Source organism: Monodon monoceros, unplaced genomic scaffold, assembly GCF_005190385.1.
Source record: "Monodon monoceros isolate NGI ecotype Baffin Bay Population unplaced genomic scaffold, NGI_Narwhal_1 Super_Scaffold_8, whole genome shotgun sequence".
NCBI lineage: Eukaryota > Metazoa > Chordata > Mammalia > Artiodactyla > Monodontidae > Monodon > Monodon monoceros.
The window spans coordinates 28564866-28587984 of record NW_021703785.1 but is presented as its reverse complement, the minus strand read 5'-3'; the positions used below and the strand labels follow the sequence as shown (position 1 = coordinate 28587984).

General features: G+C 43.7%; 1 protein-coding gene across 1 annotated transcript; it reads left to right on the top strand.

Annotated features, from left to right (window-relative positions):
• The first annotated feature begins 18359 nt into the window (after positions 1-18359).
• On the top strand, positions 18360-22851 carry ACOD1 (aconitate decarboxylase 1). The gene is given in 5 exon segments (XM_029210081.1): positions 18360-18521; positions 19295-19384; positions 20787-20992; positions 21907-21917; positions 21920-22851. Coding segments are annotated over 5 exon segments (1317 nt in total). The 5' UTR covers positions 18360-18443.
• The last annotated feature ends 268 nt before the right edge of the window (positions 22852-23119 follow it).

The window sequence follows — 23119 nt, the reverse complement described above, 5'->3', positions numbered from 1 at the left end:
AGCTGAGTTCTTCCCTGTGTTCCCTTAGGTCGGGCAAATCACAGTATCTATGACTTCAGAATATGATTCTCATCTGGCCATCCATCACTACCGCTGAGAATAACAAAGCAAAACCAAAAAAAGCCAGTTCTAGTGACAAGCATGTTGAGCATTCTTTAATCCATTCAGCATAGACCTTCAGTGCTTTTAGTTTGCTTTTATCATAAGAACTGCTTGTTAACTAAAACTCGAGAAAAGTTCAAGCAATCTGCTTTTATAGGCTTGGCTCCAATGCTTCACTTCCCTGAAATCCCAATAGGCTGATCAACTGTCCCAATTTGCCTGAGACTTTCTGGTTTTAGCACTGGAAAAAAAAAACAAGACAGCTGGTCACAGGAAGCATTCTTCATCCTAATTAAAGGCAAATTAAGTAAATCTGTGAAGGTATTCCTCTTTATCCTCCTACCAGCAACATTCAGGCAACATACGCTAATAATTATTTCTTCGGGAGGTAGGTTATGCAGAGTGTAACTGCAGTGTGCATGTATTAACATGCATACATACATACTCACTCTTAAGCCTCCTTGAGCTTCGGTTTCCTCATCTGTAAAATACAAATCACTGTAGAACCCAAAGGTTTTGGCAAGGATTAATGAGATCATGTAGAACATATAGATAAAGCACTTAGCTTAATTCCTGGCACACAGTAAGCACCCAAGAAAGACAGCTACTTTGAGTATTAAGTTTCAGATTGTCGTAGCACTTAGATTTTATACTTCAGAAACATTTTAAATGCTTCCAGTTCCCACACTTTTTGGTTTGAAGTGGTAGCTTTGCTGATATTGCTTGATTATTCTCACCCAGCTTGTCAGAATCTATTGACAGATGCAAGTTATTTTCTCTTACTGTGTTGGAGACTTATCTGATTGTTCATCCTTTGACTTCCAAAATCCAAAAATCTTTATCAAGACAGGGAAAATAACAGTAATCTCAGTAACTATTTTCTTCATGTTTTAAAGAACTTGGACTTCCCTGGTGGTGCAGTGGTTAACAATCCGCCTGCCAATGCAGGAGACACGGGTTTGAGCCCTGGTCCGGGAAGATCCCACATGCCGCAGAGCAACTAAGCTGGTGCACCACAACTACTGAGCCTGAGCTCTAGAGCCCGCGAGCCACAACTACTGAGCCCTCATGCCACAACTACTGAAGCCCTCGAGCCTAAAGCCCATGCTCCGCAACAAGAGAGGCCACTGCAATGAGAAGCCCGTGCACTGCAACGAAGAGTAGCCCCCGCTCGCCACAGCTAGAGAAAGCCCGCGTGCAGCAATGTAGACCCAACGCAGCCAAAAATAATTAAATAAATTTATTTTTTAAAAAAAAGAGCTCGATGTTTATCTTGTCTGCCTATCTTTTTTTCCAAAATATAAAAGAAACAGTGAAAATAGCTTTCCCTTTTCCCCGCCTCTTAACCTCAGTGACCCAAAATTAGCAGTTTTCATTTCTGACTGATTTTCAAAGTATTCGAACTCTAGATAAACTTTAAGTGGAGTGTATATTTTATGCCATTGTTTTACTGATAGAAAAGGAGCTAAAAATCTCTTTCCCCCACCCCCCAGCATTAGGCTGCATTGAGCATGTGCATATTAACAGTCTTTTAAATTGCTATCACTTTGAACACATCATCCTGCCTCTGGTAGAAAGACATGACGCTGAGCCATTTGGAGCTTGGAACGACTTGTGATAGATTTGTCCCAAATCACCCATATAATCTTATTTGGTCTTTTTTGTGGCCAGAATATAGTTTAATGTGGTAACTCTTTTGGATATTGCTGTCAAATAAGGTTTATCTTTGTTTGACATTAAAAGTCCCAGAAGGAATCAAGACAGGTGACCTAAACCAGTGCCTCGTTCAGACTGTAATGTGCGTACATAGCACATTTTGAGAAACTTGTTAAACACAGATTCTGAGTCTAGAGGTTTGAGCTATGGCCTGCAATTCTACGTTTCTAGTAAGCTCCCAGGTGATGCCGATCTGTGGACCACACAGCAGCAGCCCAGGTCTAAGGCAGTGGCTCTCAGAGTGTGGTCATGGGACCAGCAGCATGGGCATCGCCTGGGAACTTGTCAGAAATGCCAATTCTCTGGTCCCATCCTAGACTAGAAAAAGTCTGGGTTTGAGAAAGCCCTCCAGGTGACTCTGACAAACAGAAAGTTTGAAAACCACTGCTCTAAACAAGTAATCTCCTTGCCTAAAGGGACCAGGTATTGCATTGTTTCCCGTAAGGAAGGGAACCGAGGCTGTCTAGGGGCTGAGACAACCAGGACAGACAAGCCAGTGCTCAGTTAGCTGCAGGAAAGGAGTTTGTAACGGATCTGCCTACGTTGGCGAGTGGGCTTTGGGGAGACAGGCCCTGCCAGGGACTGGCTGAAGCCTCATCAAGTGGGTGCATTCTCTGCATGCAAATATCTGGGGTTGGTGGGGGGCACTGATGCAAACTTTCAACATCAGGGAAGCCTGACATGGGTTAACCGAGCAGCGGTGGATCATCTGACAGTAGGAATAGGCATGTGCTTAAGGTATCTGCTAAGCAGGGACACCAAAAGGATGAGAAAAAATTTTTTGAAAGAATTTGACATTTCCAAAAAAAGAGCATCAAAGTAGACCCAATGGGAAAATCACATTATTCACCTCCTTGAAACTCATTTTACTGTTTGGCGTGGCTTAGTGTAGTCTCTGGAGCCAGACTGTCTGTCTCAAAGTCCTGGCTGTACCATGTACCAGCTGTGTTGTCCTGGGCTGGTTACTTGTCTCTCGCTGCCTCAGTTGCCTCATCTATAAAATGGGGATAATGATGTTTTGTGGAAATTAAACATTACTTTAATACAGCATATGTAAAACTTTTAGAATAGTGCATGATATACAGTAAGTGCTTCATCAATATTAAATTTTTATTATAAGTTGGGGAAAGAGCAGAAGGGCCCTACATTGTTTTTTTCAATGCTTGGGGTCTTCAAAGAATTCATTTGTTCCCCAGTGGAGCCTGACACAGCTTGTAAGAAATCAGACAAAAGTCAGAAATGCAAGGAGACAGAGACAGCATCTGGAGGGTTCTGTGGGTCCTGGGGAAAGACCCAGCAAAAGCAGGGTAGAATCAGAGGAACAGTGGGGCTCTGCACAAAGTCAGGCGTGTATCAGGAACAGAACAAGCCTGAAATCCTGGAGTATAAGCCAGGACATCTGTGAGTGCTGACCACCCATGAAGGGGTAACAGCAGCAGTAAGCCCCAGAACTTTAGGCTGGACCACTACTGGCTCACACCTTGGCTGCAAACAGAATCACCTGGGAGCCTTAAAAATTACTGATGCGTGGGGCTCCCCCCAGGAGTCTGGTTCATTGGTCTGGGCATCAGATTTCTGAAATCTCCCTAAGTGAGTTTGTTAAATAGCCAGGGTTGAGCATCTTACACTCCTTTACACTTGTCAGCATTGATCCTGGAAGTTGCGATGGGCCCAAACATAGGTAAATGAGAAACAAAATGGCTAGAAACACACAATCCCCGTGTATTTATCTCCTCCTTCTCTCCTTCATAGTTATGCTCTGGGCTTACCTCCTTCCCCAGCCGCTGCTAGTCTATATAGTGCCTTTTGTGATTCAGAAAAATGTTTTCCTTCTTGAAGACACTGTGTTAATAATTGAGAAGGGTCTGAGGTGTCAGACCTACATGCAAGCTAACATGTTAGCCAGCCAGTTTCATGTATGGTGGCAGAAGACCATCCATGAAACTCCTGGGCCAGAGACAAAGGACTTTATTACTCACAGAAATAGCTGTAGCCAGAGTGTCTGCTTTTTCTTGCACCAATTCCCCAAGCTCCTTTTCTCACAACAATGCACAGAGGGCCAGGTGACATCTGCACATGCATGGGTTTTGTTACAGGAGAAGACCCCTGAACTTAGGGAACCTAAATCTTTTATAATGACCAGTAAGCCTGCCTACCCTTTACTCCAGAGAGGTAATATTTCTACTTTCCATGGCTGTTTGCTCCATACATCCTTGAAAAGACAATCCGGAATAAACAGTCTGTGCCTCTGCTAGCAAAATGTGAAGATACATGTGAGACCCATGAGGAACTATCTCCCAGCACACTTTCACTGTCAGAAAAATTGTTATAATATACTGATTTTATTAGAATTAAAAAATGTTATGTCCTCTCTTCTGCAATTATCATAATAAATATGCAAAACTACAAATGCCTATGGTGTGAATGGAGCCCTCTTATGTATGGCATCATTGAACAGCTCACAACCTGCACAACTGTACCTGGGGCATTGTATCTCAGCTCTTATTTTTTTATCTCACTCTCCTACTCTATCCTTATGCAACCTTGCATTCAGACTTATTTTTTCAGTCATCTCATTCCTAATCATTTTCTTTCTTCCACCCCAACTTTCCACTAATTATTTACCTTAAGACTTTGAGACTTTCAGACATGATTAGTCTCATACACTCATGGGTCTAATCCTTATTATTAGCACATTGGAGCAACATAAAGTGCCCCCCCAGACTGGGACTGATTCTACAGATTACCACTCGAAGTTACACTAGCAAAATCCGCATATAATGATTGAGTTCTACACAAATGACCTGTGCTAAGGAAGGGAGGTAAGGAGAGATTTCTAAGAGTTATGACAGGAACTCAGGACACGAGGATACTTCAGGGACACATGATATTCCAAAGTAAGCTGCCAATTTCGCAGTTACGAGAACTCAGTTTTAACTTCTTATGAGAACTACACGGTGGCCAAACAATGTGCTGTCACGTGTCTGTGTGTTGCAGCAACAGGAAGATGATCAATATGGAATTTCAAAAGAGGAACAAAGTAAAAAAAGCAAACAAAGGCAAGATCTTACATTTGGTGAAGACCAAAGAGAAGTATCCATCGTGTGGAACAGGGATGTCTAGCTTTTCCAAAGTCTTGGTAAATGTCCCTCAAATTTCTGCCACTGCTTACTCCAGTTTCACACTCAGCAAGCAACATCCCATTACTCATCTGACGTCCCAGCCACAGTGCCATAGGGAAGGACCCTACACAGTGAATACACCCAGCCTTGCAATGTAAAGGAACATCCAAAGTGTAAAATGATACACTGGCCTACTGGTCCATGCCTCAGCCTCCTGTGAGGGGTGAGATCCCTCACCAGAGGAGCTCAGCACTCAGGGCTGGATCCAGCTCACTCACTCACGTAACCCCATGGAGATATTTTCCCAGAGGGACCTGCTGGAGTGGCCAGCTTGTCTCTCTAAACTCTCCCTCTTTACTCCCTGATGGTAACTGGTCCCACTGTCAGCTTTCGTCCTTCCCCCAGGTGAGTTCCCGAACTGAAACTGGTCCCTGACATTCCAGAAGTCCATGGATGCAGAGCAATTCCAGAGCCTTTCAGGAAAGCCCCACTGTCCATTGTGGGATATACAGGTGGAACGTCACTCCCAGCACTAAAATGCGATTTCTCAGCTGGTCAAAAAACAGAACAAGGTAGGGACTTGGAACCACCATACTCACCTAGGGTCCAGATGTATGCACTCCCTCACACATTCATTCACATAGCACCCAGAATGGCGCAGAGACTGCTGATAGGTACTGGAGCCTAACTTTGGTGGGTGCCTTGCTCCAAATTGCGAAGCTACTTCCTTTCATGAAGAGATGAGAAGTGTGTTTTTCCTCTGGATAAAGTCAATTAGCCAACAGTCACCTCAATTACCAGGTAAATTTAGAATGAAGTATGTAAGACAAAAGGGGCTATCAAGTCCTCTGACTTGAGGACTAGTTATTGTTTATCTTGAGAACATGTATGCAATGCATAGTGTCTCCTTGGCTATAGAAGGGGGTGAGATTCTTTTCTGTCTTTGCAGTCTCTTTGGGGATTGCCTGTGATGGGCATCACATTCTGGTTTAATGCTTATTCAATAATTAAAGTGTTTTCTTTCTCTGTTACCTCTGTGGAGCAGATTTCAGGGTTGAGAGATTTTGATTTTAATTACATCTTCACACCATCTTATTATTCTGTTGCAGGAAAATGGGATGAGAGAGGATGGTCATGTCCCAGGTCTCGGGTGAGTCCCTGGGATGGGGCCACCAAGTGAGGGTCCTTGGCTTTGTGCCATAGTAAAGTGAAAGCAAGTTTCTTCAGGTAGATACACACTACATAGGCAGAGTTTGGGCCATCTCAGAAGGAGAGAGGCAGCCCCAAAATATGGGGTGGTTAGTTTTTAATGGGCTGGGTAATTTCATAGGCTAACGAGTAGGTGGGTTATTCCAGCTATTTTGGGGAAGGGGTGGTGATTTCCAGGAATTGGGCCACTGCCCACTTTTTGGCCTTTTATGGTCAGCCTTGGTACTGTCGTGGCACCTGTGGGTGTGTTGTTTAGCACATGCTAATGTATCACAACGAGTGTATAATGAGGCTCAAGGTCTGCTGGAAGTCAAATCTTGGGCCATCTTGGGCCAAATCGGTTCTGACCAGTTTTTGTTTTATCCTCAGCAGTAATGGTTGTGCCCTGCCCCCTTCCCTCCTGTCTCACTTCCACATCCACAGTCCTTAGCGCAGTGTTCTCCCACATACAGAAGATTCTTGTTGATTTTGGCCATTCCTTTTCCCATTTTTCACACATCTGAGACCAAGATAGATTTTTTTTTTTTTTACTTGCTGGAAAAAAGAATAACACTGATTCAAGGAATGAAACCAGTCAGAAATTTTAAAAATCTTTGCAAACTAGATTCTGTTATGTTTGTTAAACTGCAGAAAAAGAAGAATGTTCTCTGTGAATTATAGAGGGAGGAAGGAAAGGAGCAGGGCTAAGTAGAAATTTCAGAAGGCAGAACCCAAGTAGTCATATGGAAAATACCAAGTCTCAGAAAAATCAGAAGACGCCACATTAATTTTAAGTGTTTTTCTAAAATTTTGAGGAAATACTAAGATGTTGAAATGCATGGCTAATTCTGTATACTTTGAATAAATCATGACAGACATTTCAACTGACAGGAATTTTTCTCATATTGAAACATGACAACAGTGAGTTTTACCTATTAGTTTTCATGCTGTTGCTACCCAGAGACTGTGTTTTATTGTGTAGTAAATGAAGAGGGTATAGAGTTCACCCAGCATGTCAACAGACAAGGCTGATGTGTTCGGGGCGTAAAATGAAAAACCCAGGAATGTCTGATTGCATTGTGCTGTAAGTTAGTACCATGTCTTCACAGAGCAAAGACTAAAAGGCTAACAACATAAAGGTAATTTATGGAGAGCAAAGTAAGAACCTGGCTAAACGTATCTAGCAGAGAATCTGCTGGATGCATGTGTCTGGGCACCAGGGAGGTGGGAGATTTCATGGGGCAAGGACAGCAGTTCTTCCACGGCCTGGACAGGCAGCTCTTAGCACCCGCTCCTCTGCTACTGACCAAGTGAACATTGCTAACTTAACTTCTTGGGGACCCTGATACAGAAAAGGGCTTAAATGGAAGACCCTATGGAATTCTGATCAATGTAAATTAACCAATTGGCATTCTGATTAACTCTCTGTTCTCAAATAATTTGGGTTAGTGTGAGTGAGCCCCCAAGACTCAAGTCAGTCATGGGTGCACTGATAAAAAAAAGACCTGCAAAACTGATAACCAGTCCTGTGAATGTGCTCACGTACCAAGGTGGGTCCATAGCTGATGTCTCCATGGGGCCCAGCCCCAGCTGTCACTTGATGTCTCTTTGTTCTCTCTCTTTCTCTCTGTCTCTCCCCCTGCTCTAATTTCATGAAGCAAGTTTTAGAACTCTAGTTTATCAACCATAAGGAAAATATGCAAACGGAGGACAAGGGGATAAAATCACTGAGACATCAGCAAAATATCCTGCTTAATGGCCTATGCTGAACTGAATGGGGGCAATCAAAGCCACATGTAAGACAAGAAAAGAATATGAAAAGTAGACAATGACAATTATTGGAAGAAGATCATCACACCTGAGAAGACAAGCCAAATGTACGGCACACCCATGGTCCCCCTCTGATGACTAAGTGACCACACAGGTCCCACAAGACCCCAGCACCCCTGCCATGACTGACTGGCCAATCAGCAGACACTGACCCAAGGAGAGAAATCTAGAGACTACCAGTGGTCTGGTGGTGGTTTGATCCAAAATTTCTACCAAAGTGAGATGGCATTGAGTAAACGTGAAGTTCTCTCTGTAGGTTCTGTGGTCTGCAGATTTTTTTTTCTTTTTGTGAGTTAAAACTGTAATATGCAAGCATGGCTGACCATGTTAGCCCTCATATATATATATATATATATTTTGCGGTACACGGGCCTTTCACTGTTGCGGCCTCTCCCGTTGCGGAGCACAGGCTCCGGATGCGCAGGCTCAGCGGCCATGGCTCACGGGCCCAGCCGCTCCGCGGCATGTGGGATCTTCCCGGACCGGGGCACGAACCCGTGTCCCCTGCATCAGCAGGCGGACTCTCAACCACTGCGCCACCAGGGAAGCCCAGCCCTCATATTTTTGTATCCTGACCAGTACCTCTCACCTTAGCGAAGTTTGAGAACTACCTTAAGATCTGGCCAGGGAGGCCCCATGGTCTCCAAGCCCAGGAGTCATCATTCTAGATCAGGGGACTGAAGGGATGGAAGAGCATCCACCATAGACAGAGTGATCCTGCAGTCAAGAGACATGTCCCAACACTGGTGAGCTGTCTGACTCATGTGGGACTCATCATGAATAAACAGGAGGAAAACCAACAGCCTGAAAGAGAGGTACCAGATGAAGAAGTATTGTGAGTGACCCCAGAAGAAACAGGAAAAAAAGATTATTTTTTTAAATTTTAAAGTAATTTTCTCAAGAAGATTAACTTACAGTAGCCATAAAATAAGAAAATGATGCTATGTTAATCAGAGAACAATAAGAGTTCTTATAAAATAAAATTTTAAAAAAATTATTGCCAAACTAAGAAACTCATTAAAAGAGCTGAAGAGCAGAAGGGCACAAATGAAGACTAAATTAGTGATTGGAAGACCAGGCCATGCAGTCCTATCAGAACATTAGACAGAAGTGTAAAAATATGGAAATTACAAGAAACAAGTGCAGATATGTAGGATAAAGGCAAGAGAAACAATATCTACCTAATACATGTTCAGAAGGAGAATAGACAGGGAACTGAGTCAAGAAAACAACAGAAGAAAATTTCCTGGAGCTGAAGAAAGACTTGATCATCTGAAAAAGAGTCTCCGGTGTGAAATGGGAATATCAAAAGGAAATAACTAGACTTTTGCTGCTGAAATGCTTAACCACATTTCTTTTGAGGTGCACAACAATTCTAGCTTCAAAAGTGGAGGAAGTACTTAGAATCTATTCTGCCTGGTAAATGTGCATACACAATTTCCGAAGGAGTATTTTTTAAATGTCTGCCAGATTTCTTCAGATAAGGCATCCATCCATTTTATTCTTCTTTTTGCCAACATCTGATGCAGAGCAATACAGCCTGTGGATAATCATTCAGCATTTACGAGTTAACTAAGAAATATTAACAAGCTATTTTGTGCTTATGAGAAAAGCTACAAACAATACTTTTCTTTGAGGTAGAGTGCTTTAGAGGATAAATTATACCCACCCTCAGCTTCCACAAATGGAAAAATGTTTTCACAAAAAATTATGCTGAGTCAATTATATTGAAGCGATGATTTTACAGCCACACATTCCTTTGCTATTTTGAAGTCCTCACTTCATAGGAACCTAATTCTTTCCTGAGCACTTTCAAAATTCCATCCAAAATTTAATAAGTTGGTAAAAAGTTCACATACACACACAGAGAGAGAACATATAAAGAACATATACACAAGGTAACCATTGACTCTGTGAGACATTCTCTTAAATATTGCTTTAAAACATTCTCTCTTGATGTCTTACTGAAGTTTTCACGTTAAAATTTGGTTTTATCTTATTGTCTAGGGCCTGGGGAAAATGGAACCAGAACAATGGCAGATAGATAATGGCGTAAGGCTTGGAGATTTTGATGGCTGTTATCACTGTGGTGCTGTTTTAAGGAAATTAAATACACTTTACCCCAAAGTTTTCTCCTTTACAAAACGTTCTTATGGTAAGTATGTTTCAATATCCCAAAGGAACTAACAAAGAACTAATCAGGGGAAGGAACCCTGGTTGCTACCACTGTGCTCTCTGATAAAACATAAGCGTTCCCCAGAAATGAAACTTAGTAATTACAATCTGGAGATTGACTCATCAGACTACACAGGAAGGGCAAGGCAGAAAAAGGAAAATCGAAATTCAAATATGCGAAATCAGCTATTCTGGGCAAAGTTGACTGTATTAAATGCTTTTTCCTTTTTAGAAATAGTCTAAATTCATTTGTTGTTTCAAATATTCCTGATTTACTCTGATAGCTCATGTTCACAAGCCATCCCGAATAGGTGGACCTCCTGTTGTCAAGAGAAACAGAAAGATCTGTTCATTGTATTCTACTTGCTGGCAGACCAGCACTCCACAGTAGTACAAAACCACAGACATTATAAAGAATACCTTCCTGACACATTTCCACTGGGAATAAAGAAGGATTAAATTTCATTCATGTGTTAGTATTATTGACTTATAGAAAGCATTGGGTTTCCATTAATTCATTCAACAAAAATTTATTGAGCACCTATTATGTGTGAGACTCTGGATGTAGTGATCAATGGGGTATATCAGTTCCCTTCCTAAACAGAACTTCCCTATCTAATAAGGAATATAAAGAGGGAAACTTTGTGCCCTATAGGTACATGCAGGTGAGCGTGCTGACCTAAACTTGACATGTTTTGGAGGCCTCCTAGATGTAACCTCTACACTTAGGTAGGGGTTTCTCAACTTCGATACCATTAACATTTTGGACCAATTAATTTGTTGTTGTAGGGGGCTGTTCTCCACATCGTAGGATGTTTAGCAGCATCCCTGGGCCCTACCCACTAGATGCCACAACTTGGTGAATGTCTCCAGACATTGCCAAATGTCCCTTGGGGGACAACTCATCTCCGGCTAAGAACCACTGACTTAGATGGAAGATGAGGAGAAGAAAGTTGTGGGGTGAGGGGAGAAGAAAGGAGTATGATGTGGGGAGAAGACACAAGAAGTGGGAGGGAACCACTGGTACAAAGGTCCCTAAGGCATGAAGATCTTGGCCCCTTGGGTGGCCCAATGTGAGAATGAAGAGAGAACTCAGGTCTGATCCTAAGGTCCCGTGCAAGGCATATTAACAGGTTGGAGTTTGTATCATCTATTACTGTGTAACAAATTACCCTCAAGACTTTTCCTCTTAAAAGAACGAACCTTTATCATCTTAACAGTTTCCGAGGGTCAGGATTCCTGGAGCAGCTTAGCTGGGAGGCATAGCTTTGGGTCTCTCAGGAGGTTGCAGTTAAGTTGCCAGCCAGGTCTCTGAAGACTGGGCTTGCTATGGAAAGATGCTCACCCAAACCCACCATTAGCAGGAGGCTTCAGTTCCGCCCCACGTGGGCCTTCATGGGGCTGCTCTCTACACTGCTTCCCCTCCAGACAGTGATGGAAGATCAAATTTGCTTTTAAAAATAATCTGGCTTCTACTTAGAGCTAGGAGCAAGGAGGCAACTGGAAGCCATCAATTGTTTTTGATTAGAGAGGTGCCGGTCAATCTACAATTTATCATTTAAGCCCCTAGATAGTTAGAAAGTGATTCTAATTACAGAGGGCTTTTAGTCTTTAAATTGGTCACAGTTCCATAAAAGCACAAAGTAATTAAGCAAGCAAATAATTGAACTAAAGCGTCTTCGAATTCAATACTGACAAAAAGTGAGAGCCCAGAGACGCTACATGACAGCACTTCCATCAAAGCTCATCAGAGTTGATGAAGCTCATCATCACTTTATAAAGTTTTTCCATGGTGAGGCGGTTGAAGCCAGCATAGCCCATTCTTCACTTTCATGTAGAAGTGGTCTTAGGAGTCTCTAAATATCTAAGTAAGCTGAAAACTCCAGAACTCCCAACTGAGATAATTCTTAGAGAGTTCTATTTTGAGTGTTTTTCAAACTAGATGTCTGTTTCCTTTCAACTCAATGAGATTACTCTTAACACCAATTTATGTAAACTATCTAGCAATAAATCACAAAATCTTACAGTACGATTGTTCTTACTTGCTGGAGTCTATCCAAATGGCCCCAAATACCCAACTTGCTCCCTATTCCCAAATATTCATTTTACTTTTGGATACAGAAATTCACCCGTCCACTGGAACCTGGGTTTGGAGTCCACTGATCTAAAACAGATTGTCTGAAATGGTACCCTGTTGCCCACAACCAATGTGGGTGCCAATACTGAGCCTGGCTCTGGGTTTCCCCAATCTGGACCATGGTTGGGAAGCCCGCCTCAGGCCACAGTTGGCTTAAGAAGAGAATCCAAACATCCCCCAGTGTCATCCTTTCAAGTCCCTCTTTCTTGTACCATTCAACTAGGTACAATCAGACCCCCTTCTTTTGACTTTTCTACTACTTAGGATAACCAAAAAGTACCTCCACCCCCAGTCTGCTGCCGGTCACTTCTCCCTCTGACTGGTACCCCCAGCCTTCTTTATGCACAAACAACCGCCCTGCCTTCACTCCCCTAAGCATGGCTGACACTAGGTTGTACTATGTAACAAACTTTCCTGAGGATGACAAACAATTATTATATTGTAAAGAAAAAGTTCAAAGTAGATATTTGATTCCACTGCTCCTTAAATCTGTCTGCCTAAGTCCTTCCACATGGGGGTCCCCACTGACCACCTCCCCACCTCCAGCCTCACCCCTCACCTGTGTGTAGTTCTGACTTATAACCAGGGTATCACCCCCAACAATCCACGGGGATTCCCACCGACCCTACCCTTGACCCTGTCTCCAGAGCCCCAGACTCTTTCTTCACAGGCTCCAACAAAGAGAAGCAAACCACCTAACCTCTTCTCCTAGAGGTACTGTCTGACCACAAGAAAGACAGCCTTTTGCATTTTTATGCAGAGCCATTTAGTTTCTTTTTGTCTCAAACTCTCCCTTCTGTAACAGGATGGGGGTAGAGCCACAAGGCTCCTGGAGACTTCCTCTAAAATTAAAATACAATCCCCCCTCAAAGAAGAATTCTGCCACTACACCTGGAACAAGCTCAAATTTTAAATAACCTGATTGTTGGTACCCACTGTAAGTACAAACCAGTTGGCCAGGACTAGACAGCCCAAGGGCAATCACAATTCCCTAGAGGACCAGAGCTGCATTCAGACTAGCCAACCCACAGTGACTGATTATAAACAAAAAGGCTTGGACAAGCTGTGTTGAAGCCCACTTGGACAACAGCAGGGCGGCAGGCAATAGATCCCAGAAGCCCGGCAGAGGACCAGCAACCACAGATCTGCATATACTGAAAAAATGCAGTTCAGGAACAGATCAAGGAACACCTGAGAAGAAGTGTGATTAATGCCCAATGCCCTTCTAAGTTCTTAATCGTAAGCTACCAGAAACTTCTGGTACTTTTGTCCCTTGACAATGGTGACTAGCAGATGTGAAATGGAAGGGAAAAATGAGAGTGTACCTTAAATACCGTACATGCCGTATTTTACTTAACCAAGCCACTATTGGGGGGGCATTTGATTTTTTCCAATTTTTAATATTGTAAGTAAGTCTATGAATTTTATTTTATTTCATTTGCTAATTTTTCCCCATAAATCCATGTCTATTTCCTTAGGATAAATTTTTAGAAGTAGAATACCTAGATAAAAGGGTGTGAATATTTTTCTGATTTTGACATATGGCGTCTAGGCACAAGATGCAAGCCTAGTTTTTTTCTTTGTTTTTGTTTTTTTAAATTTATTTATTTTATTTACTTTATTTTTGGCTGTGTTGGGTCTTTGTTGCTGCACGCCAGCTTTCTCTAGCTGCGGTGAGCGGGGGCTACTCTTCGCTGCGGTGTGCGGGCTTCTCACGGGGGTGGCTTCTCTTGTTGTGGAGCACAGGCTCTAGGTGCACAGGCTTCAGTAGTTGTGGCTCGCGGGTTCTAGAGCACAGGCTCAGTAGTTGTGGCGCTCGAGCTTAGCTGCTCCGCGTCATGTGGGAATCTTCCTGGACCAGGGCTTGAACCTATGTCCCCTGCATTGGCAGGCGGATTCTTAACCACTGCACCACCAGGGAAGCCCACAAGATGCAAGCCTAGTTTTGCCATCAATGTACTTTTCTTATATCTGTGAGGAATCATATGATCATCGCTCCCGTGCTTCTTAGGTTTATTTATTTAGTTTACTGGTAAGTTAAACAACTCATGGCATAGGAAGTTGAAGTAAGTTTAGCTGGGAGGTGTTGAAATGGTGGAAATTTTCAAGTTAGAACAAAGTGAAAGAGAGTGAGTTTGAGAGAAGAGAGGAGTATAAAGACAGACAGCAACGAAATTTCTCCCCAATTCACTCCTGAGACAGACCTCCTCTTTAGAACAACATGATGCTCAAGGTATTGTTTCCTTTTATGTGGCTTATTTAAATTGGTTTTTCTAGCTTTCCTTTTCTTCTCGATTTCCTCAGTTGCCCTCTCCTTTAAAGAGCTACCTGCTTCTACTTTAAAAATGTGATTTTAATATTTCTCATAGCCTCTGGGTGGTCTAATTAACTGCATCTTGCTTTTTTTTATCAATGTTTTACCAAGAATAGACACAATTCTCTGGTATAAAATCAGGAAGAAAATGAATCATTATAAGTTCATAGGATTTTAACCTTCTTGTTTGGCATGTATCCATTATGGCATTGTCAGATTGCTTTTCTAATTATCTGCCTACTGTCCTCAGTGCCCTGGGGAAGATAAGCCTTTTGTGGTGAGAGCCATAACATCTCGGTTTGGTATTCTAGAGTGCTTAGCACAGGGCAGACACATAACAAGAACTCCTGAAATATTTATTAAATAACTGCATATTTCACCTTAATTTATACATTAATCATAGTATTTTACTAAGAACAGAGGTAAATGCCAGGAGAAAAATCAAGAAGACCAAAAAGATATTTTAGAAATAGATGGGCACAAGGCTAAAGGCAGCTGAGCAGCTGCATGCTTATTTCCTACTGTTCCCTTCCTCAGGGGCCAGAAGGAGGCTGTTTGCTCTTTGGCACATCGGGTGGTGTTCAGGACTTTTCAGGGGGTCCATTGAGGCCCTACTTTCAGAAGTCACTAGCACCGTGGGATCGTGTGGATGGATGCCCCAATCACCTCTCACGCTCCATGGTGGCGCCCTGCAAATACATGCTCCCCAGGCATACACGTTGCCCCAGAAGGCACTCCCAGGTCAGATCTAACCCTGAAGAGATGAACAGTCCATCATTAATTGCATCCACTGTGGGAACTGTGGGGATGGGAAGAGAGGTCAAAAACAGGTAGTTTTGTTTATAAGAAAGGATCCAACCAGTGCTTGAATCTCTAAGTTTTAGTTGGCATATCATCAAGCCAGTTCTTTTCCCTCCTTCCCTTCTCTGTCCCTAAAATGTTTACCCAGATTTCTAGCCACATGAAAATCCAAGTTACTGTTATTCTCCACCCTAACCTGAAACTTGAATCCCACACCCCTTTCTCTGTTCCAACCATCTCCTCTCCTGCTTCCTCCCACGTCAGCCTCCTCTCATTGTTCTAGCAAAGCTTCACAGACATAAAAAGCAACCCATTGTTTCACAAACAGCAAGGTTTCCCTGGCTTGACAGCCTAGGGGTTGAAAATATAGGACAAGTCGACAAGTCGGTGGCCAGGTTGAAGGACTTTCAGCTGGGAACTGGTTCTATCTTTGCACCTCTGCTCTTGCACTGAGCTTAGCGTCAGAGAGCCCCAGACACCCCAGATCCTCTATCCAACAAGCCCCCACCCCCATCCTATAGCTCACGTTTTAAAATGAGTTATCTGATGTTCACAGAGACAAAGAAGTTGTATAATGACGCAATAATCAGAGCAGGGAAGGGAAGCGACCTAACATTTACTAAGTGGTACCAAGTGCTAGGCATATAGTGAAACATGAAAGGATGTTTTTAACTATGTAACAGACATGCTCTTTATCTGGTTTGTGGGTAGAAACATAAGGTCTTCTCGACTAGGATGCCCACACGCACTTCACATTCAACAAGTTCACGATGAGCCCAGCATCGTTGCCCAGAAGTCTGCTCCTCTTCCTGTGTTCCCTCTCACGGCAAATGGCACTGCCGTTTCCCCATCCAGAACCTGTGGCGTCGGTCTCTTACCTGCCCTGTCTACCCCTCCCCATCCATTCTCTACATGAGTACCTACAGAGATCTTTGCAAAACACAGTTCTGATCACGCCTCTTCCTCTCTTAAGACAGCACTACTATGGCTCCCTGATGACGTCACAGTCTTTAGCATAATATCACTTTCACCATTCGGCCCTGGCCTGCAAATCCATTCTCCCTGTCATCTCTACCCCTTGCGGGCAGCCCTGCGGCTGGAGTTTGCCCAGTTCACGGCACCGCCCCGCACCAACACCCCCAAGCCCCAGCCCATGCTGCTACCTCTGCCTTTAACCTCCATCTTCATTCTCAGCACCTTCGTCTGGCTGACTCCCAGAAGTTTTCATAAGCAGCTCAGGTATCTACTCCTCCAGCAAGTCTCCACCAACAGAAAGAGCAGGCAGTGGTTCTCGAGTGTAATTTTAAACTTTCCAGTAGCCATATTGTAAAACAGTAAGAAGAAACTGATGGGGCTTCCCTGGGGCTTCCCTGCTGGTGCAGTGGTTTAGAGTCCGCCTGCCGATGCAGGGGACACGGGTTTGTGCCCCGGTCCGGGAAGATCCCACATGCCGCGGAGTGGCTGGGCCCGTGAGCCATGGCCGCTGAGCCTGCGTGTCCGGAGCCTGTGCTCCACAACGGGAGAGGCTGCGACAGTGAGAGGCCCGCGTACCGCAAAAAAAAAAAAGAAGAAACTGATGAAATGAATTTTAATCATATATTTTATTTAACCAATGTACCCCAAATATTATCAATTTCAGCATGTAATTAATATTTTAAAATTATTAATGAAATGCTTTATATTCCTTTGTTTTCCTACTAAGTCTTCAAAACCCAGTGTTTATTCTCCTCTGATGACACGTCTCAGTTTGGACTAGTCACATGTAGTGCTCCATCGCCAGATGTGGAGAGTAGCTACCACATTGGACATGACAGCACTACAGCTATCTTAGGAATCACTTAGGAATCACCTAGAGAGCTTAATGGAAACCTAGAACCCTGTACTAAGCTTCCTAATGTTCTGGTTCTGAGAAGGGTCTAATTCTGGAGGTGTGGGATGGAGAACCAGAAATGTTCATTCTCAGCAAGAAATCCAGGTTTCTGATGTATGTGTTCCTCAGGAAATGGGGGCTTAAGAGCTAGATGCATCGATTTTGGAGTTAGACCTACAGGGGTTTGTGTCCAGACTAACTAAGTTACAGCTGTGTGACTTGGGGACTTCACCTTTCTGGGTCTTGGTCTCACCTGCAGAAAGAAACTCACGATACATACCTAGAGCCCAGTGAGTATTAAGTAGACACTGTATTTAAAACATTCAGCTCAACACCTGGCACGTGTCTACCAGTGCCAGCTCCTACCTGTCTGAATGCACCCCACGCCCAGGCGTGCCCACATGGTGGGTGAGACGTCCCTCCCCTGCTCCCCCTCTGAGCCTCTGCATGCCTCCACCAGAGCCCACCACCCAAGCACACATTATCTGCTTGCTACTCTGTGTCCTCCACTGGACTGAGGACAGAAACTGGCTATCGCTCATTTCCACATCCCTCTGCCTCACACATGTGTTCAGTACACATCATTTTTTTTTTTTTTTTTTAAGTTTTGGGAAGGATTTGTGACTTATTTGTTGCATGACCTTGGTCAGTGAATTTTAATTAATTTATTTTTTTATCTTTGCTGTGTTGGGTCTTCGTTTCTGTTCGAGGGCTTTCTCTAGTTGTGGCAAGCGGGGGCCACTCTTCATCGCGGTGCGCAGGCCTCTCACTATGGCGGCCTCTCTTGTTGCGGAGCACAGGCTCCAGACGTGCAGGCTCAGTAGTTGTGGCTCACAGGCCTAGTTGCTCCGTGGCATGTGGGATCCTCCCAGACCAGGGCTCGAGCCCGTGTCCCCTGCATTAGCAGGCAGATTCTCAACTACTGCACCACCAGGGAAGCCCAGTACACATCATTTTTTAGGAACTGAACTTAATTTAACCAACTGCGTTTCCTATAGTGGAGTATAAAGTCTTTGCATAAAAGTACCTCCAGTTCTCATGTAGAAAGGAAGTGTGTGAATACAGAGTGAGTGAAGCATTGTTCTAACACTCTTCCCTTTAAAGTCTGTCACAGAAAGCTTTGCCAAAGTGATCCACGGCTTGAAAGTGGGACACCTGACAGATCGTGTTATCCAGAGGAGCAAGAGGATGATTCTGGATACCCTGGGTGTTGGGTTCCTGGGAACCAGTACAGAAGTGTTCCAAAAAGCCAGGGAATACAGTAAAGTAAGAAGCTCAATGTCTACTTTGGAGCTAAAACCAAGTGTGCACATGCGCCTTTTTGTGAGGTGTACCCAGAAGCGTGCCCAGGGACGTGCGTTTGTTTTCTACTGCCCTACTCTTCATTTTAGAGATAGTGCTTGGTGTATATAGCATTGTTGTATACAGTTTTATGCTTTTCTATGCTTTATTACCTGAGTCTTAATATTCACCCACACCCTCTACTAAGTCACTATCTTAAGACCAGTCTTAATCTTAAGGCTAGCAAAACCTCAAAGTTGATTACTAGTCTGACTGAAAGCACATTTTTACCTGAGAGTCTTAGCAGCCATTGCCCCAGCCCATTTGTTCATGCAAAGACTTCAAGATTCTCTGGAGAAAAGCCTGGGCCAGCACCCTGAGCAGAGAGTAGGTGATTACATGAGAGATGTAGCATCCACTCTCCAAAGAATATGCTTGGTCTATAGACGATGAGTCCACCTTTCCTAGTATTTATCCTCAAGGAGTAAATAAGAGTAAATTCAGACTTCATTCCTTGGTGCACTATGGATCACAGTCTGGGACTGAGCAACAGCTTCTCCTCTCCCTTCCACAGAAAAAGTTATATATTCTTCTACAAGGAAGAAAGAAATCCAATGACTAGGGCTTCAGTCTAGCACAAAGGGCTCAATAAGAAGTATCAAAGTAATGCCTCCAAACACGAAGAACAACTCTTGAAATGGTGACTTGGCATGTTGGGTTCACACTCTGTATCACTGATTGATACTCTTTTGTTTCAGATCTATAGTTCCAATGTATCCAGCACTGTTTGGGGCCAGCCAGACTTCAGGCTACCACCGACATATGCTGCTTTCGTTAACGGTGTGGCTGTAAGGAGATTTCCATGTCTTTGTAACTGTTCAACAATCAGAACAATTTCAGGGCCAGAAAACATCTCAGAAATTGCCCAGTTTCCATATCTTACTGATGAGATCACTGAAGTTCAGAGAGGTGAAGGGGCCTGCCCTCTCTCCTTGTAGTAATTTCAGTTTTCACGTTTTTACAGTGAATTGATGCTTTTCAAACAAATTGTGAAGTAGAGGAAATAAGAAGGAAGTGTTCAGATAAAAATGTCCCTAAGGTATCTCAACTCTAAACTAAATATCCAGACTCAGTTCCTTGTCAGTTCTTTCTGTGGTGGGCAGTATCAGCTTCTATCCAGTAACCAGCCTTTCATTCATTCATTCATTCATTCATTCAACAGATACTTATTGAGAAAGGAACAATGGCCATAAGGTGTCTACATTTTCTGAGTCGAAAATCTGCACTTCTCATCTGACAATTTTTATGCTTTTTCTGTGTGTCACGGGCAGTCTAAAAGATATAATTTGGACATGAATCTGTTGGGATTTCTGAGATATTTTTATGGTTTATGGGACAGTTCAGAATATTGAAAGTCAAACCTAATGGTGCATTCCGAAGTAAGCATCCAGTAAGTAAGCAGTGGGAAAGGCACCAGCCACAACTAGTAGACAAAAACCTATCTTTAAATGAACTTCTGGTTATTACTATTTCGTATAAGGAAAAACCAAATGATTTTAAAATATAGCTTAATAGTTAAACTGGGTTCAAGAGTTCTTGCAACTTCTCCATAAGTTTGAAATTATTTATAATAAAAGGGTTCAAAAAATATGGTCTGATGTGGAATAAATGACATTAAACTTTTCATGTGACTTGTTTGAAAGGTGGAAGAGGGAGGGAGGGAGGAACAGCCACCTAATTCTACAGCTTTGTTTGTAAGGTAGATAAAGATCTTTCCAAGGGCTGTGGCACCTGAGTAAGAGCCAAGCTCCCTGTGGTTCACTAGCTGCTCCCCAAGGTCGCACCTGATCTGGACAGAAGACAGCCTGTCTAGTGCCAAGTCATGTGATTAAGAATCGCAGCCAGGGCTTCCCTGGTGGCGCAGTGGTTGAGAGTCCGCCTGCCGATGCAGGGGACACGGGTTTGTGACCCGGTCCGGGTGGGTCCCACATGCTGCGGAGCGGCTGGGCCCGTGAGCCATGGCTGCTGAGCCTGCGCGTCCGGAGCCTGTGCTCCGCGACGGGAGAGGCCACAAAAAAAAAAAAAAAAGAATCGCAGCCAGTTCATAGGTTTAATTTTCAGAGAATCAGATCTAAAAATCTCACATCAAACAAGGTTATTATTGAACTAAACCCTGACTGGTCCAAAAGTCATTGCATTCATGGAAATACATTTAGGTTTTGGTTGTTGTTTATGTGTCTGTTCACATAGGTTCACTCAGTGGATTTTGATGACACGTGGTACCCTGCCACCCACCCTTCTGGAGCTGTCCTTCCTGTCCTCATGGCTTTGTCAGAAGCCCTGCCTCCAAGTCCAAAGTGTTCTGGCCTTGACCTGCTGCTGTCTTTCAACGTTGGTATTGAAGTGCAAGGCCGATTAATGCATTTCTCCAAGGAAGCCAAGGACATACCAAAGAGGTATGGAGAAACTGTGCCTCATCGTGAGGCGGCCACATTCCCCTTCATCTGTTAGTCGTTATCTCTGTAGATCTTTCTGACATAGAGGTTGGCTCAGTTGAAGATGTTGACGTTAGTGCTGGCAGATAAGTCAACTCAACCAGTCACATATCAAACTGTACATCCATATACAAAGGTGTGACCTCAGAAGTACGAGTGAAAAGTCTCCTCTGGGTTTAGAGAGCCTATCAAGCAACGAGGACCATGCACTAAGTTGGAGCCTCTCACCCCAGGATGATCATGTCATTCAGGCCTCTGTGGGTACTCTGAATATCCCTCATCTCATCTCAAAGCAGAGTCTACTTTGGTATTTGCTAGGGTCCTTCAGACTAATGGGAACATTCAGAATATCCTAAACCCGACTGCTCAATCCACAGATCAAAAGTGGTCAAACGCTGACTGTATCATATGGTTCAATCGAATATTTATTTTGCCCCTTGGTCCAGCCTGCTGGGGGAGGAATAAATCAGAATACTGAGTGAACTTTCACGGTTTCTACAAGGCCCTCAATTGTTACAGTTATTTACATAGGCTTTCAGCACTCAACAACTTTTGCCTTTTGGCAATAATTGCAAAAGTACCATTTATAAATAATTTACTATGTCGGGCACTGTTGTAATCATGCGAATTCGTTCAAAACTCACAAAACCCTATGAAGTAGATACTATTATTATGACCATTTTATATAAGAGAAAACAGATACAGAGAAGTCGAATAACTTTTCCAAAACTCACACAGCTAATAAGGGGAAGAGCTGAGATTTGAACCTAGGCATTAGGGCTGCTCCATTAGCTAAGCTCCTGACCACTGTGCTATACTGCCCCCTGGGGGCTGAGGTTTGTAAGTCTCCAACTCTTGTGTTTTTTGTTTTTCAGATTCCATCCCCCTCAGTGGTGGGAACTTTGGGTAGTGCTGCTGCGGCATCTAAGTTTTTAGGGCTCAGCATGACAGAGTGCCAAGAAGCCCTGGCTATTGCTGTTTCTCATGCTGGGGCACCCATGGCGAATGCCGCCACTCAGACCAAGCCTCTTCACGTCGGCAATGCCGCCAGGCATGGGCTAGAAGCTGCTTTTCTGGCAATGCTGGGTCTCCAGGGAAACAAACAGGTCTTGGACATGGAGTCAGGGTTTGGGGCCTTCTATGCCAACTATGCCCCCAAAATCCTTCCAGACGTAGATTCACACACTTGGCTGCTGGACCAGCAGGATGTGGCCTTCAAGCTTTTCCCTGCCCATTTGGCCACACACTGGGTGGCAGATGCAGCTGCATCTGTGAGAAAACAGCTTGTAAGAGACAGAGCCCTGCTTCCCACTGACCACATGGAGAGAATTGTGCTTAGAATTCCAGATGTCCAGTATGTGAACAGGCCCTTCCCAGACTCAGAGCATGAGGCTCGACACTCCTTCCAGTATGTGGCCTGCGCCATGCTGCTGGATGGTGCCATCACTGTCTCATCATTCCACAAACACCAGGTCAACAGGCCACGGGTAAGAGAGTTGCTTGGTAAGATAGAGCTGGAGCACCCTCAGGACAACCTACCAAATTTCAACACCCTCTACTGCGAGATAAGTGTTGCCCTCAAGGATGGAGCCATCTTCACAGAGCGCTCTGATACCTTCTACGGTCACTGGAGGAAGCCTCTGAGCCAGAAAGACCTACAGGAAAAGTTCAGAGCCAATGCCTGCAGGATGCTGTCCTGCCATACTGTAGAAAGGCTTATAGAGATAGTAGAAAACCTAGAAGACCTGGAAGACTGCTCTGTGTTAACCACACTTCTGAAAGAACCCGCTCCACCAGAAATAGTTTCAAAATCTCTCTAGCATTTAACAGTTCCATCATGCAATCTCTCCTGAGGCTTAACAACATCTAAATGACTTTATATTGGGGAAAATTCAATGCTTTGCTTTACAGAGCAAGGGTCTGTTCTTGGTCTGCCTAGGAATAAATGCAGCATGCTGAAGAGAGTCCAGACACAGAACTGGATATACATGGAAGAAGTCTTGTCCTGTAAATTTTGCAAGACAGTTCTAGTTACCTATAGCAAGATAATGGTGCAAGAAACACAGAGAAATTTATTTTATAAGCATT